The following is a 17033-nucleotide window of genomic DNA, read 5'->3' as shown; positions in this document are numbered from 1 at the left end:
AAAATCATATTCTAACCATATGAGAAGATAACTGGGCTGCAACCAAACACACAACAACACAGTTGTTTGAAGAGAAGGCAAGAAGTGAGTCAGACTGTATTCTAAAGAAAGGATAAAGTGTTTGTTGTTTCCCTCTTTGTATTCAAACTTTTAGGTTGTTTCAATCCTCACACAGAGCACTTTTTCAGGACAGAACATTAAAGTGATTTTATCACAGTTTTCTTATTTGCTTGAGGTTCCAACATGGACCATTTTGTTCTAGGAGGACTAAGATCAAATTTAAGACTTAATAGCTGCATAGAAAGTAGGAAAGAAAAGATGCTTGCAATTTTATCCCACGTACATTTGACGCTCACCCACATAAAATGTGATTCTAAAACTATGAAGCAATATATGGGCAAAACACTAGACTTCCTACCCCAGCTCAGAGCACTGCAGAATGCTGACTCCATTCAAAAAGACAAAAAAAGGTATCAAAGCTCAGCCTTTAAATCAATCACTGGTATCAGGATATAGGTTCAGACACAAAGGCACAGGTGACTGACTGTACGTGTTATTTTATGTATGTTATGAAAGGGCAACTCAGGCCCCTAAACTTACCAACACTGCTCTTTCCTGGAATTCTGATGCCCAACAATTTCCAAGCTGCCTTTGGCACTCCCATTTGGAAGGGCAGTGCTGTGTGGGCAGCTGATCCAATGAACCATCCCACAAGGAACTCACACTATTCCCACTGTGGGACCACATCTACCACTAAGACTTTTGGTCACGGCTATACCACCAAGGACATTTTCAAAGCCCTCTCTACTGCACAGGATAAGACTGCAGTTGCTCAGAAAACCATGTGCAGAGAGAAAAAAGGTAAGAAAAAAAACCAACAAATAACTACTCATAAAACTTTCCATCATTTTTAACCAAATTTACAAAAGTATCTCTTAAATAGGGTCTAATGTGGGCTAAACACTAAAACTTCTTTATTAACACTGTTCCTCATATTTAAAGACAAACTGCTGCTTATCAGGGATTTCTAAGATAAAAGCTGAAAAGTAATCATATTTGCCTTAAGATTTCATTTTTATTTTTTAATGCTTTATGAAATGGCCCTCATATTTTCTGTTCCATTTCTCCTCTTTTTCTCAGCTACTTTCTAAAGCACTGCTGGTTGCTATGGTAACTTTGGCTTTTTTCCCCTCACTGTTCATGCAGGTTTTCATCAAACCCAATGACTTTTTTTAATCTTATCTACTCTACAACAATAGTTCTTTGACTAAGGTGCTGTATGCTGCACCAGATGAGAAACCTGGTATTTTACAGTAGCAACTGAAAAAATGGTAAGTTTTGCTAAATTCTGAGAATGAGCAAATAAAGTGAGGAGTTTTTTAGGGGGTTGGTTTGTTTTTTAAATGTCTGACTACATTTCTTTCTTTTAATATGTATATTATCCAGGTAAAATATATTAATTAACACACCAGTAAATATAAGATAGAGCAATTTGTTAAAACAGTAACACTTAAGGAACAGAAGATCTTGTGTGGAAACTTTCTTTGGAAAGAAAAGGAATTGCTGCTGCTTCCCATAGACTCAGCAGGACACAACTAAACTAAATGAGAACCGTGTTATTTACTGCACTACCACTGCAGATTACAATCAGCCCAGATCTCCCTGTCACAGAACAAAAATACTTCTGGTCGCTTGGATAAAATATTTGTGAAGATTAGGACACAGTCTGTTGATCTATAACCCACAGGAAACAAACTGCACATGCCAACAAACAGATGAAATATATGCAAAGGCTTGAGCCATTTCCAAAGACTCTTCACTGAGATTCTATTTTAAATCTATTTTCCCAATAATATTTAAGTTTCGGGCTAAATTTTTCAGTATAGATTTGGTCTTAAAGTTTTGCTTTTCCCTGTATCAGTGCAGAGGAGATGCAGTCTTGATATTTTCTACAGGACAAGGTTATCTTTTTCTGTTTCAGGTAGGAAGAACCTCTCAGGGGCACTTACCATCCCACAAAAAGTAACACACACACAGCAATTCAACCAGACTGAGCTGAGTAAACGACACGAAATTATTTCAACATACAAGACTGAACATTGAAAACAAAAATAAATCCACACCAAGCTATTAGCAACAAACAGATTAACTACTTCACTCACTAAATGAGGTCCAAAAGCATTGGACTGAAGTTTTACTCCAATGTAATTACTCCAACTGGACTACAGTTTTACTCCAATATAATTACCCGAACCTGGAGCCTGGCTTCGTAATATCTACAGGCAAGGCTGTGCTGGAGACAGTTTGGTCCAGGTCAGCAGAGAAGGCTATTGAAATTAGAAGGAGTTACTACTTTAATACTGCCATTCTTTTAAGCAATATTAAAAATATGGGCAAAAAAGGAAAAGGCTTTACAAACTAAGAAAATTACTATTTCATAGAATTCAAGCCCGAGAATGATTTTGTATTTACTTTCTGTGGAGAGGGGTTACGTTCAATATTCACTTGCCTCAACAATAATAACTCACCTTTTTGTCTTTTATTATGGTTATGGAAATTTTCCATAAGGTTTTATAATCAGAAACACATAATAGTTTTTGACTTGAGTAGATGACTAACATGTATACTGCTGTTATTTCTGATTGTACTGACTTCCTGATTCCCTCCTCTCCTATTAACTTTGTTTTCAATTCAGTTTGTAAAGAAGAATACCTAAAAATCACTCTTCTATTTTACAACGACAAACGAGAATAAATAATCTACAATTTGCCTCACTTCATTTCAGCAATTTTCTTTCTTTTCAAATTCCTGGCGAAGTTAGCTTCATTATATAATTATTCTTTTGTACAATTCTGATTACCTTTAGCAAAATAATCTGATTACTAGATGAGCACAGTAGGCATAAAATGCATTAATACATTAATCACTCCCTGTTGCAATTTACACTACACTAGTTTTCCTGAGACTTCAGTTTGTTACCACGTGCAGGATGCATATTCATTTGGCACATTAAAGATGGGGGGATTTCCACAGCAGGTGGGATTTCCTTTCTAATGATATCTGTATCTGCCACAATCTGCACAGCTTTCTCTTACGCTCACAGCAAGAATCAGGCAACAGTCACACAGTGATTAGGTCTCTTCCAGAGCTGCATTTTAGGATATAATTATCAATATGTAAAATAAGCTTCCCCTCCCCCTACTTTTTCTTTCCAGTCTCAATGTATCTTGCAAAGGACTTCATTTTCCATCCAGAGAAAGCAGAAAGAAACAATTACCTGGGATATCTAAAAACTCAACTAAGTACCTCAACCTCCTGGGTGATGTACTACCATAAGTAAATTCCATATCACTCTACTAATCACTATTATTCTAAGGCATCTCTTGCATCTGTTATTATCACCCATAAAACTCACATATGTGTACACAAAATTCAACGCAGTGATAATGATAATATTTTAAGAACTGCACTGTAATCTTAAATGTATTATATTTACTATCAGCTCAATTTAAGAACAGTCAAAATTAGGCACAGACTTGCCAACTGACTCATGTATAATCTCCCATAGTATTAAAGAAATAATTATGTTTGCACAGAACCTCACCAGTGCAATATAACAAGAATTTTGTGACCAGAATGGAATCCCTCTGTCTGCAGGATATGTACACCACCACGTTTTCCTTTCTCCCACACTCCATCACCAAACTGGAAGCGTGTCCCTCTCCATGACCCTTCTACAGCTTCCAGTGCTGCTGGAATGGGAATGGCAACTGGGGAAGCTGTTTTCATGGTGCTTCTTAGATGTTTGCTCTTTAGTAACTGAACAGACAAACACACATCACATAAATACAACAATTATTACTATAAAACATTTAGAGTGACACTGATGTAAACCATCTCTGAATCTATGGCATGAAAAGTCTTCCTGCTACAGCTAGCCTAATACTTTCTCCTGTCCTTCCTAAATTACTTTATAAACCCACAGATTAATAATAAGCAGTCTAATATTTTTCAGAAGTGCCATTAGATTCGCAAACCATGTAGGAGTATTCTGATTTAAGGACAATTTTCCACCTAACCACACTTTTTGCGTGCACACACAGTTTCCAGTTTTAAAACATTACAGCAGAGTGCAGATTTATCCATTTTATAGATATGTCATATATTTTTATGGAGACATTTGTAAAAGCTCCTAAGCATCTAATAAGATAGAAGTCAGCTCAGAATATTTTGTAATAAAGTAACTCTTAGTAAAAACTGTATCAGAGGGAAACCACACACACAGGAAAAAGGAACTAGGGCAGTCTATTTGACAGCTGAGGAAGAAACAGAGGTTATGTCCTCTATGGCTGAGATTTAGAACAGTTTCACTTAGTGGCTGTTCTGCTCCAATTCCCCAGTTAAAATTTAGACCTACAGCAAGAAGTCTTCATTCCTATTTTATTCTAGCAGGAAGTCATGGTTCAGACTCTTAAGTAACCAACAGAAAAAAAAATACTAGCCAGTGGGGAACTATGAAGCTTAAATATTATGTTACAGTTAAATTGAGATAAACCTTACAGTAACTAGAGGGTTCACTCTATTCTCACAAACCAAAATGAGTTATAAATTGCTAACTATTTAGAGGTGTAACTTTTCTCCTATTATCAAATAGAAAATATACTACTGAAATTTTAGAGCAGCTGAAGCATTGTCTATGGCAACATGTCTCACTTGCATGTAACACAGGACCAGAAATCATTCAGGAATACGAGTAACCCTTTCTGACTTTTATCTCACTCAAATTATTTAATACAACTATAATATTATATGCACCTGTCAAATTTAAATAGCTACTGTGGAACCAGAGGAAAAACATACTCTTATCTACTCCTTTCATGCAGTTTACACTTAGCTAATCTTTCCAACTGCATAGAAAATCCAACCATTCCTACCCTTCAGAGCACCATGCTGCTCAGGAGGAAATTCAGATGGATAATCTGCAAGCCAGATTTGTCCCTAGTTTTGGAAAGCTGCTGCCAGCAGAACAGTCGCCCCAGACTGCAGTTCCAGGAAGGCAGCCATGGGGAAAACATATTGGCAGCAAGCAGCCCCAGCCCTCCTGTCCCTCTTGGAGCCCATATGGGGTCTGTGCAAGCTGGAAAGCAAACTGGGCTGTTCGGCAGGACACCCTCAGCCACGCGGGCTGGCACGGCCTGGCCACGGATTAACTCTGCCCCCTCTGTCACACAGTGCCCTCAGTGAGGGCTCAAGGACCATCTGCTCTCTGCTTGCAGGCAATCCCTTCCCAGGGAGGGCAGCAGACCTGTCAGAAACAGGTCCCCAGAGTACCCAGGACCAGCCCGCTGTGGGGTCGGGACGGGGCCGACACATTCCAGGGGCCTCCCCTGACAGCCAGTTTGGCTTTTCTAAGCAGAATAAACGAACCCAGCTTTGCCTTAAGAACATGCCATGTCTCAGGACAGCAAAACCACTTTCAGTAACGGTTAACTGAACTTGATGAGGGTACTCAGATTCCTCACGTTAAGTGTGAATTCAAACATTTCAGCCTGGAGAAGAGGAGGCTCAGAGGAGATCTCATCGCTCTCTGCAACTCCCTGCCAGGAGGGGGGAGCCAGGTGGGCGTCAGGCTCTGCCCCCAGGAACCAGCAGTAGGACAAGAGGGCTCAATCTTAAGCTGTGCCAGGGGAGGTTCAGGTGGGATATCAGGAAGAAATTCTTTCCAGAGAGAGTGCTCAGCCATTGGAATGGGCTGCCCAGGGAAGTGGTGGATTCACCGTCCCTGGAGGTGTTTAAGGTGAGACTGGATGTGGCATCAGTGCCATGGGCTGGGAACCACAGCGGGGTTGGATCAAGGGTTGGACTTGGTGATCTCAGAGGCCTTTTCCAACCCAGTTGATTCTATGATTCTATGATTTTGCAAAGTACAAGAGGTAACCCACTCCTACGAAGTACCCTTGCACACATTCGGAAGCTGCACAAATCCAAGTGTCTGTCATTTCTCATTCCTTGCTGAAAAACCAATAATGTAATGAACATTTTTTAAAATATTGAGATAAGAAACATAAAAGAGTGAAAATACACCATCAATTTAAAGATTATCATCTGTTGAAGATTATTCTGACAGATTAGCAGTGTTTTCCCTTATCCTTCAATCAGTGTCTAAAATTGTACCAATACACTGTCAGTATTATTCCATCTCTTCCTCTGCATCTGGTCCCTCCAGCACTGACTTTTTTGTACGTTTTTCACATAGCAATTACACAGAGAATTACACAGAAAATACCACTGTAAAATTAAGAATCCAGCAACAGAAAGCAGGGGGAAGGTGCATCATTTTTAATTGTTTCAGGTTCTGATAAACCACTCCCTTAGTAGTGGAATAAATTTGTACTTCAGCTACACTTCAGTAACATTTTTTTTTTTAACCAGTAGGAATAAAAATTTAAAATAGCTATGACATAATTCAAGGAATTAATACTAAAGCAACTCTGAACACCAATACTCAACATTTATTCTTTCTTTCCCCACAGGAAAAGATACTCTAGCCTCCAGTGTGGTCTTGCCTTCTCTTGGGAACTACTGGATTGAACTATTCACATCTCAACTCTTGGCAGGGATGGGAAGAAGACACGCTCTCCCTCTCCAAATTTGCTTCTAAATCCTCATTCCTGCCCGTCATCAAAATGCTGTTCAAGTAATGCTGTGCTTTCACTACTGTGTATAGTATGCACAAAGCAAAAGGGGAATTCCCTTAATCATCTGAAGGTTTCATTTTTGGAAGTCCAATTATTTGAACCATTCCCGCATCCATAAGAAACATAAATACATTAAAAACATAAACTGATGCTACATTACAGAGTATGGACACACCTCTACACTCACACACGCAGTAGCAACTTCCAGTTCACTTTGTAAAAGAGAAATCTTGCCTGTCTTTCTGTTCCAAATTACATCTGACCTCTAGGTAGATGAGTAAGAGGTTTTCCACCTTTATAGTTCTCTTTCAGTATGATGTAGAGTTGTGGCCAATTCAGTGTTGCTTTCTGAACTGGCACAACAGAGATGGGCTGTGACCACTCTGGGAAAGCTGCACATCCACAGTTGCAATTATATTCCCTTTCAGCCCCAGGAATCTCCAAACAGTAAACTGGAGCCAACTGAATTCAGTTTTCTAGGATTCCACTACAATATGTCCAACCCCAGAACAGCTCCAGCTCCCTTCTGTATCCTGCTTTCATCTTTATTTTTATTTTTTCCACTTCAGGGGATACAAAACAGTTGTACTCCATTACTTCTTGTTTGTTATTTACCAATACCAACCCATCATGCAACCAGAATTCTGCCTGCAAAAGTGCTGAATAAATCCCATTTTGCACTAAATTCTTTGTTTACAGAATTACTATATTTTCCTGAAAGATCAATCTTACCACACAGGTAATATTTTGCTGTCCTACAAATTTTATAAAATAATCTTAGCAGTAGCTTGGGCACTTTGGTAGACGTATTCAGCATCTGTTATTTCCCCTCCCACAGTTTCTATAGATTTCTGATACTCTTGACCAAACACATGAAACAATCTCATTTTATAAAGTAATATTAAACAGTGCTCAGCAAGCCATCTGTAAATCCAGTGCTTTATGTGATCAGAATTGCCTTTTGTAATCACCTCGAGTTTTCTTTCCATCCTTTGATGCAATTGTGAGTTTCCTGCTCCCCTGACAGCAGAAATTCGCCCTGGTCCATTCAAAGAGCTAACTGCATAGAAAAGAGATGCCTGGCAATAATGCAATGCCTTTTTTTTTTTTTTTTTGAGTTCAGCTCTTCTTTCACAATCTACATTTCACTTCTGGGGCCCTCAGTATGCCCACTGGGCAGTGTAACTTCTCCGAGTGTAGCAGAGCCTTCAGAAATAAGCAGTGCAGGGAAACATCTCACTGCCTTCCAGTCCATCACACAGCTTTATGAAAACCAACAAGAAGGCTTCAAGGACTTGTATTTACAAGTAATAAATTTAACAGCTCTACTCTGAGAGCTTTGGTTCACCAAACATCTGACTTAAGAAAAGTCTCTCCTATTGGGAGGGCTGGAAGATGCAGACAGAGATCAGCTTATGGTCTTTAAGCCATCATTATATAAATATGTTGTGAAGGCAGACTGCCCCTTTCTCTCCAACAGCTTTGGGCAAGACACAAATTTTCAGTGGCAGACCATCCAGAAGGTTATCTCTCAGGCACTCAAAAAAAAAAATCAAGTGTAAGCTTTTTCACAACGGGGAAAGACTAAGAGCATTTTCACATGGCTTAATACCATATAAAACAAAAAGCAGTGATGTTGCTTGAGCCTCAGAGACTTCATAGTTACATGCCCAGATTAATTTCTGGGGCATAAGGAATGTTAATGTGTGCTTGGCCACTAAATTCCAAAGATTAAGAGTCCCATAATCTCTGCTTCCAGATGCCTGTTTGCTCTTTGCCCCCAGTTTTTTCTGGTTCCTAGAAATCACACAGAAGTGTATCCTAACAAACATCAATGTTACCTCAGAGTGCTGAAAACATGCCAAAATTACATGAAACTATTTCCTGATCAGATTTTATGCCAAATCCTACAGCTGCTTGCATGGTCTCCTTCAGCAGAAACATCCAGTACACAGCTACGGAAGTACCTTAAGAACAGATATTAATTTATATTTAGCACCTGGGCAGCAAAGCAAGAAAATCAAGCCAGGACCTCCATATAAATAGCACTAGAAAGACTAAAAAGCACTTCAGGAGACTGCAATTATAAAGCAGCCCACTCAACTGCAAAAATAATAGCAGGTAAAGATCACACAGAGAAGGTGAAGAAAAATTAATAAAATAAGGATGTTACGTAGGAAAGGTGAAAAAAGGAGCGGAAAAAGGAGGGAAAGGGGAGAAAAACGACCTTGATTGAACATTCTGTGATTAATGGATATTTTCAAGCTATCTCAATGATTTAAAATCTACTGGATATACTTAAGACCTCCCACTAAATCTGCCATGCAACCATTTTAGACATTACCTGTTCACTGCCAGTCCACTGGCACATCTAAGTCACTTATGAAGAACATGTAGCTTCTGGACCTGATTAAAAGCTGAAGTTAATAAAAATACTGCCATTGATTTGCATGTGCTTCACACTACCTCTACAGACCAAGAGGTTTCTTTGCTGTCAAAGTCTATTAAAATTATATGTATGAATAACTATATATAGGTTCAGCAAAGTAGCCTTGTACTGAAAATGTGAAATGATAGAAGCACAGTCTGGTACTAATAGTTGAAGGTTTCTCATAGAAGAAATGCAAGATGCCACATAAAACAAAAATGTGGGGGAAGGGGTGAAAAACCATCAGACCAAAGGGAACCTGTCTCAAGAGCTACAGTTTTGAAACAAAATTTTTTTTTTTTTTCTGGCACAAAGCATGGTCAAAGAAATACTTTCAAAGGAATAAATAATATATTGTTCAAAGCTGCTTTTTGAAATATCTTGCTAAACAGGGACTATAATTACCAAGCATAACACTTTAGTGTACTTAAAGTCTCCCCAACACGATTTATACCTGCAGTTTCTTTTGATATTGTCATTCATCCTTATTTATTTTATACAGATGTTATACTACTAAGATTGTACCCTCCTATATAATTATTCCTTCTATACCCTTCATATTCATTTTAGTTGCACTACCTTGAAAAGATCTTTTTCACTTACAGCTATAGGAGTGTAGGTATATGTGGATATGTACACATTGAACTATCTTTAGGCAAGCAATGAAACCCCAAATATATTTTAAAAATACTTTAGGAAATATAGCAATAATATTTAAGAGCAAGTATTAGTTCACCCATCTTTAATTACTTTCAGGCTATCAAAACACGAATGGATCACAAAATCCACACTTACCATTAAAACAGAATAAATGTGTAAGACATCAGAGGAAAATACAGTGCCTGTGTAACTGACTGGTGTGCTTCATGTAATAAATTATGAAACCCATCCAAAATGTTTGTGGAAGAACAATGCTGCCTGGAATTAATGGCTTCTTAACCTCCCTGGCAATTCAAGGGGGGCCTGATAACTTTTAAGTTCTTTTTCCCTTTTTACATTACTCTGAAACTGAAACACAGTTACATCTCCACGAGGTTGCTGACCAGCAGGAAAAGTGGAAAATTAGATAAACCCCTGCTGTTACCCCCTCAAATTCACACCAAGCAACAAGTGAGCCCAGCTCCTCCTTTCCGTGCCCGGCTGACTTCAGGTGGGTCACACAAGGGGGGCGAGGGCTGGGTGCCCCAAAGCCCTATCATCCCATCCCATCCCATCCCCATCCCCACCCCCATCCCATCCCCACCCCATCCCCACCCCCATCCCATTCCCACCCCCATCCCATCCCCATCCCCATCCTCATCCCATCCCCATCCCTATCTCCTCCCCATCCCCATCCCCATCCCATCCCACCTCCACTCCATCCCCATCCCAATCCCATCCCACCCCATTCCCATCCCCATCCCGTCCCCATCCCCATCCCGATTTCATCCCATCCCCATCCCCACCCCCATCCCATCCCCATCCCCACCCCCATCCCATCCCCATCCCTATCTCCTCCCCATCCCCATCCCATCCCACCTCCATCTCCATCCATCCCCATCCCATCTGCATCCCACCCCATTCCCATCCCCATCCCGTCCCCATCCCCATCCCGATTTCATCCCATTCCCATCCCATCCCATTCCCATCCCATCCCATCCCATTTCCCATCCCATCCCATCCCATTCCCGCTCCCGGTGGGGCGATGGCGCCACCTGCCGGCACCGCGCGGGAACGGGCCGGGTCCGTGTAACGAGAGCTTTCAGAATTAGCCCTGAATTTGTCCTAAAAACGGCTTATAAACCTTAAAAGAACCACAAATCTGAGGCACCAGGTACAGGCTGAATTGGGATTTCGGAACAAACCCAGCCCCTTTAGTTTTAAGGGAAGCCCACTGAGTTAAACAGCATCGACTCGCCAAACAATCAATCAATCTACTGGTTCAGGATCCCCCAAGGCTTCAGGAACACACAACAGCAGCTTTACTTATTAAGGACATCAAACTGAAAAGAAGAAAGGGCAGGAAAGAGACAGAAAAGAGACACTAACACAACAAAAAAAAAACAGACTGAGAGAACATTAGCATACAGCAAATGAACCAATTACTCATCGTTATGCTGTTACACAAGCATCCTTCCTAACACAAGTGGCCAATTTATTTATTTTTAGGAAAACAATCACTGCCAGTAGTATCACAATTCTTCGTAAGAGAAGTATTAAATACAGAGCCTAATTCTCAAAAGCAATGAAACGAGGATGGTTTTATATGATGCTGTCTTTAATTCACTTCTTACTACCCCCAAGGGAAATATTCATCCCAATTTTTACCAGCACTTTCTGCTGATACAGATCTTTTCCTCGCAACAAGAACCGAAAAGGAGACTGTTCCAACTGGCTGTAGAGTTACAGTCCAAGTTTAAGCGACACACTCCTAATTTATTACATATTCTAAACTCTGCAAGGCTCCTTCTCCAAAGATGCAGGTCGTCTTCTACTCCTTAATGTGGACTCTTTGCACTTGCATGGAGATCCAGACAAAACACAACCAGCTGAAGCCCCAGAACCCCTAGACTGCCAGATTTTCTGCTAAAATTGGCAGCTACAGACCCAGTCAGGACTGAGGCAGCTGCAGAACAAGCCCTTTGAAGTGAACACAGCTTAGACTGAAACCGCTGCAAAGAAAGGAAACAGCAGAGGAACCTTCTCTTTATTTTTTAAAAGCTTTTACTCGCAAATATTCACCTACCACTACGTGGATAGAAAGAAAGCCTCTTCTCCTGGTTAATTAGTAGTTGTTCTTTGTAAGAGTCTCAGCCCAAGCCAGAGAGAACTTCAAAGGCCTCTCTCGTCAAACGTCCCGGCGTGCGCCCAACACGGAGCTGCCAGTTCTGATCTGGTGGCACAGCTACAGCTCACGCTGGGCTTGGGAGTGGATCTGTGTTACCAAGTAATTGCTAAGCAATCGTGTAACAAAAGAACAAACTTCTATTGAGAAGATTTGGCAAAGTCACAGCAGTGGGTAAGATGAGAACATGAACAGTCTGCCGGCAGTACAACCCCGATACATGTTCGTGCCTCACGTGACAGCACCTTCCTTCACCTCGTTTGTCTGGTTGGTTTTTAATGCCCTTATCTGCATATGTGACACCTGCAGCTTTAAAACAAACAAATCAGATCTAACACAGACTACTTCAGACTGTGTCAGAACTCAAGTCTGGATTTCATTTTCTGGTCATGCTCGTAACACAAATATTCTGCAGCATTCTACTGCCACCAGTATGTAAAAGGAAAAGAAAAAAGGTATCAAGCTAATGTTGTGTGAAGAATAAAACACAGAGGATATGATTCATAAAGGAATGAAGCCTGGAAACTATACCAAATACTAAACAAATAAAATGTGCACACTCAGTAACCAATGTAACACATTATATTTGTGATCTATCAGCTACTTCTTGGGAAATACTTCTTGAAAACCTTTAAGGGCCCAAGTTCAATTCTACATGAGTTTTTTCTTCTTCATGAAGGCTTTTAAAACAATGCTGGGCATGAACAAGTCAGAACTAATTTGGAAGGATTATTTCATTTGTAATAAGATTGGTTTAGTTCTCTCCCAGTGATACCAAGAAGAATAAACCAGGCTGTGCCAGTCCTATCCTTCTCCAGTTTTTTTACATTAGAGTGCCAACAGCCATTGCACTCCCAAAAGGCACAGAATGGTTGAGAAGGTTAAGAATATGAACTCACATTCTTTCATTCTGGAGTCATTCTTACATTAATTTGGGACAATCCATTCAAAAATCACATAATTTGTGTTCTGCCTTCTCAACACCCTCAGAAATAGATGTTTATAACATTTTTTAACTAAAACCAGAGTAACTAGTTCTTGTAGATCAGACCCTCCAAAAATGCGTTTTTAAAAAGCATTAATATTTTTAATTAATGAATTCACTTCGAGCTGTAATTCTTAAATTTTTTGTAGCTAAACAGAGCTGTCACACCACGATGTACTGACCTCAGAATTCTGTTTAAGGAATTCATTAAGCACTCCACATCACTACCTATAAAGCTACACTACACTTTTACAAACTCCATACTTTCTCCTCCATTAAAAACATATTGCCTATAAACTCTTTCAAGTGTAACAACAAACCAAGAACTGAAGTACTTTTTTGGAAAATTGTATCTCAATATAGTTCAGTGAATAACTTGCACTACAAGACCACTTAAAAATGGCCCCACACATTCCTGACAAGAGGCAGTATTCCATGAGCTGCTACTGTGTGCTTCAGTTCCCAGGTGGACACATTCCCAAAGACTCTCTCAAGCTAAAGGAGAACTATTCAGATATTAAACCAGCATGTCCCTCTATCCCTTCCAATTTCACCAACTTAACTGAAGTGGAATTGCCATGATAATGTAACACAGCTTCCATTAAATATCAGAGCACTTCACAAGGATAATATTCCTCTCTGTCCTGAGTGCCCATTTCTCAACATTGCTTCCACGTGTCCAATGCAGTAGTGTCAGACACCAAAAAAACCCTCATCTACTGACACCAAACTAACACAAAAATAAAAGCTGAAACTTCCAACCAATTTCCTGCCTCGGAACATTAAAGTCCTCCAAAATCTATTTCTCCATTTAATCACCCACAAATTAGAAACCCGCATAGGTAAGTTTTCATCATGATTTTTATTAGCAAAATGTCTGTTACTTGCCAAAAGATTTTTTTATTCTTCGGTGAAAAAACAAATTTAGTGTCACTAGTGTTCTATGCTAAGGAGTCACAAAATGAAAGACATGTATGCTATGTACTAATGCATGTGATCCAGATAAAAATACAGCCTGAAAATAAAATAAAAAATGCATTAAACTTTGTAGGGTATTTATAACTGTGAGGACCAGAGTTACCGGTACCTTTAAAACAAATAAAACTGCTACCCACTAGCCTGTTTATTTGAGCAACAGTAAACAAGGTAGACAATGATTTACATAAATTTATGTGTTGAGCAGTATTTCATCCCTCATATAGCACGTTCGTTCAGTCCTTTGTTTTCCCCCTCCTACAGGGCAGTATGATGAAACATAAAAGATGCAACAGAAATGGAAGTACAATGTTATATAAACTCTAAAGAACAAGCACATCTTCCTTTGCATGTTCCCAATAGGTGGCAACAGAATCCCAAAAATACAAAGAAGCTTATACTTCTTTATTCATCCACAAAGCAGCAGCAGCCCCGTTACAGCTCCTATCAATGAACTTGCACCAGAAATTTTAATCAAACGGATCACTGCATCTCAGCAACAGAAATTCCCAGGACAGTAAAATGTCAAAAGTCAGAGAACTCACAGAACAGAAACAAAACATGTATTAAAAAGCTGGTTGTTAGCAAACAACTCATCGATGGCTTATACTCGGAGCTTACCTGAGGGAGTAAACTATCGCAAGCAGGAATTTACAGGAACTAAATGTTCCTGAGCACTAAAGAAGAAACACTAAGGCAGAAACAAAATTCTAGACTAATTCTCCTGTTGCTGACATCCACACCTTGGTCTTGAGCAGCATTTGTTTACAAGCCTGAATAAAGGGGCAGGCACTTTTAAGCAAAGTTTTCAGCTGACAAGCCCCAACTTTCTCCCAGCAGGAGGTCCATGTCATAGAATCATAGAATCAACTGGGTTGGAAGGGACCTCAGAGATCATCAAGTCCAACCCTTGATCCAACCCTGCCGTGATTCCCAGCCCATGGCACTGATGCCACATCCAGTCTCTTCTTAAAAACCTCCAGGGACGGAGAATCCCCCACTTCCCTGGGCAGCCCATTCCAATGGCTGATCACCCTCCCTGTAAAGAAATTCTTTCTAATATCTAACCTGTTTCTCTTTCTAATATCCTGACTGTTCCTGATCCAGGCCAGGATCCATTGGCCTTCTTGGCCACCTGGGCACACTCTGGCTCATGTTCAGCTTCTTGTCACTCCCTGATTCTTTGTAAGAAATGACAGGAAACCAGAGTTCTTTTTCCTCGACAGTTACACGACTGTTTTGGTTTTGTGGCACAGAGCTGTACAAACCAAGCCTAAACAATGACCACTTACTTGCTTTCAAAAGCAGCTGGGTCCCTGTCCAGAGCAATGGTCTCCGTGGTGATCTCCACCTTGCGCACGCTGCCGAAGAAATCCGTGATCAGAACGTTCTGAGGGTCCCGCTGGAAGAGATCGGTTCGATGCCCAGGGGTGGAAACACACAGACTTTTTGGACAGACCTGAAACTGGAAACCGAGATGGACAATCACATCCTGTCCCCCACTCAGCAAGAGTCCCTACACACACCTTCCAAAACGAAATTGCTACGAAAAGAAAGATAAACGACACACAAAACTTGCACTGACCTCAGCAAAAGCTCTATAACCGAAAAAGGTGGTTGAACAAAAACATTTAAAGGCATAAACATCTTGATTATGCATTTCAGAAAATCTTTATCCTCACAGTAATTATATTTGAGTTTAGAAATGCTTCTGTGAAAGGCAACCATCAATTACATCTACCTGATAAAGGCACGAATATATTTCTGAATATAGATGCAGCAATGCTTCTATAACCTTCCTGAAGTCACCAGTGGGGATTAATTCTTCATATTTACCAAAGGGAGGCATGCAAGATTAAACAAACTTTGGTAAGTAGCTATGTTAAAGGCTTCATAAAGAAGCAAGAATTTACATTTTGATCAGAAAAAAAAACCATCAGTCTTGTTTCTAATTTTCAGCTCGCAAATTAATGCAGAATAAGGATCTTCAAATATCAAAGGTGCCTTATGTACATTAAGTGCACAGAGACATCCTGTGAAACCCACAAATTAGCTAAATACCTTATTATTTATTTTACTCATGTATTTTGTCTACATATCAGATGCCCCATATCCAACACACCCTGCAACACCTGGAAGACACACACACAGCACTAATAAACTGTTTTCACTGGACTCCATTCTATATAAAGATCTCAGTAACGGATTTATTGTAGCATTTAGCCAGGACAGCATGCCTCTTAAGTAACAAAGTTGTTATGTAGATATTCAAGGCAATACCAATGCATTTTGGACATAATGCTGCTTTGCACAATCCCACCACGCTCACCACAAAAGTCTCAAATATTTCACAGATGCAGAGCTTCTTTATTTCAAGTAATCTTCTAATAGACATAATGCAGTATCATAAATAGTAACTGGTCTGTATTTTTGTTAAAAATGCTACAAGTACCATGAAAAGCAACCTAAGGCTTTCTCCAGACTCCTTGGTGAGTGTGGAAAGCTGAGTTCATGTTTCAATCATCAGAGAAACTCAAACCTTACAACCAAACCACAACCCTACTGGACACACCACTAGGCAGAGGCTCCAGGGGAAATGCTGCTGTCCATTGACCTCCTGGTAACAGTGCTGGTTTATGTGAGTCCTTGTACATCTCAGCAACACAGAGTATTTAACACAATAGATTTATCACACAGGACTAAGAAGGATGCTCTCCACATGGGTGCTCCTCTTTCTTAATCTTAAATTCTCCAAGTGATTTTCACAAATAGATTCTATTCTAACAGAGCTAAACAATTCCCCCAACATGGGAACTTTGTTATCTTGAATTTTCTTAACAACAATTTCAGCTACTTTATGACAAATGACATCTCATTTAGAAATTTATTTGAATCTTATTTTAAAAGTTCAAATGTGTGACATTTCAATTTAGTCTTTACTTTTTGAGAATTGTGATCAAACCTAAAGCCAGTCATTTGCACAGCTTTATCCTATCCCTTAGCAACACAGATGGAGCAGGTGGGGAGTAGGTGGAGTAGATTGTGAAAAAAGATGTCTCATTCTTTGCAGGAATGCAATATCCAAACCTTAGCTGGATGTGAAGAGAAGCTGTTTCAAGAGTG

The 17033-nt window shown here is 39.9% G+C and overlaps 1 protein-coding gene across 3 annotated transcripts in view; it reads right to left on the bottom strand.

The window, feature by feature from the left end:
* The window catches only part of PIGK (phosphatidylinositol glycan anchor biosynthesis class K), a 62318-nt gene that overhangs the window by 33467 nt on the left and 11818 nt on the right, over nt 1-17033 (bottom strand). For all 3 annotated transcript variants that reach the window (XM_027746112.2, XM_039384723.1, XM_027746113.2), the window contains exon 9: nt 15203-15375. In XM_027746112.2, the coding sequence (XP_027601913.1) occupies nt 15203-15375 (173 nt within the window). The remainder of the gene's footprint in view (nt 1-15202; nt 15376-17033) is intronic.

Source organism: Pipra filicauda, unplaced genomic scaffold (assembly GCF_003945595.2).
Source record: "Pipra filicauda isolate LSUMZ 115617 unplaced genomic scaffold, ASM394559v2 scaffold36_size6622888_pilon, whole genome shotgun sequence".
NCBI classification, from domain to species: Eukaryota; Metazoa; Chordata; class Aves; order Passeriformes; family Pipridae; genus Pipra; species Pipra filicauda.
Note: the sequence above shows the minus strand (reverse complement) of the source record. Positions and strands in the feature narration are given on the sequence as shown.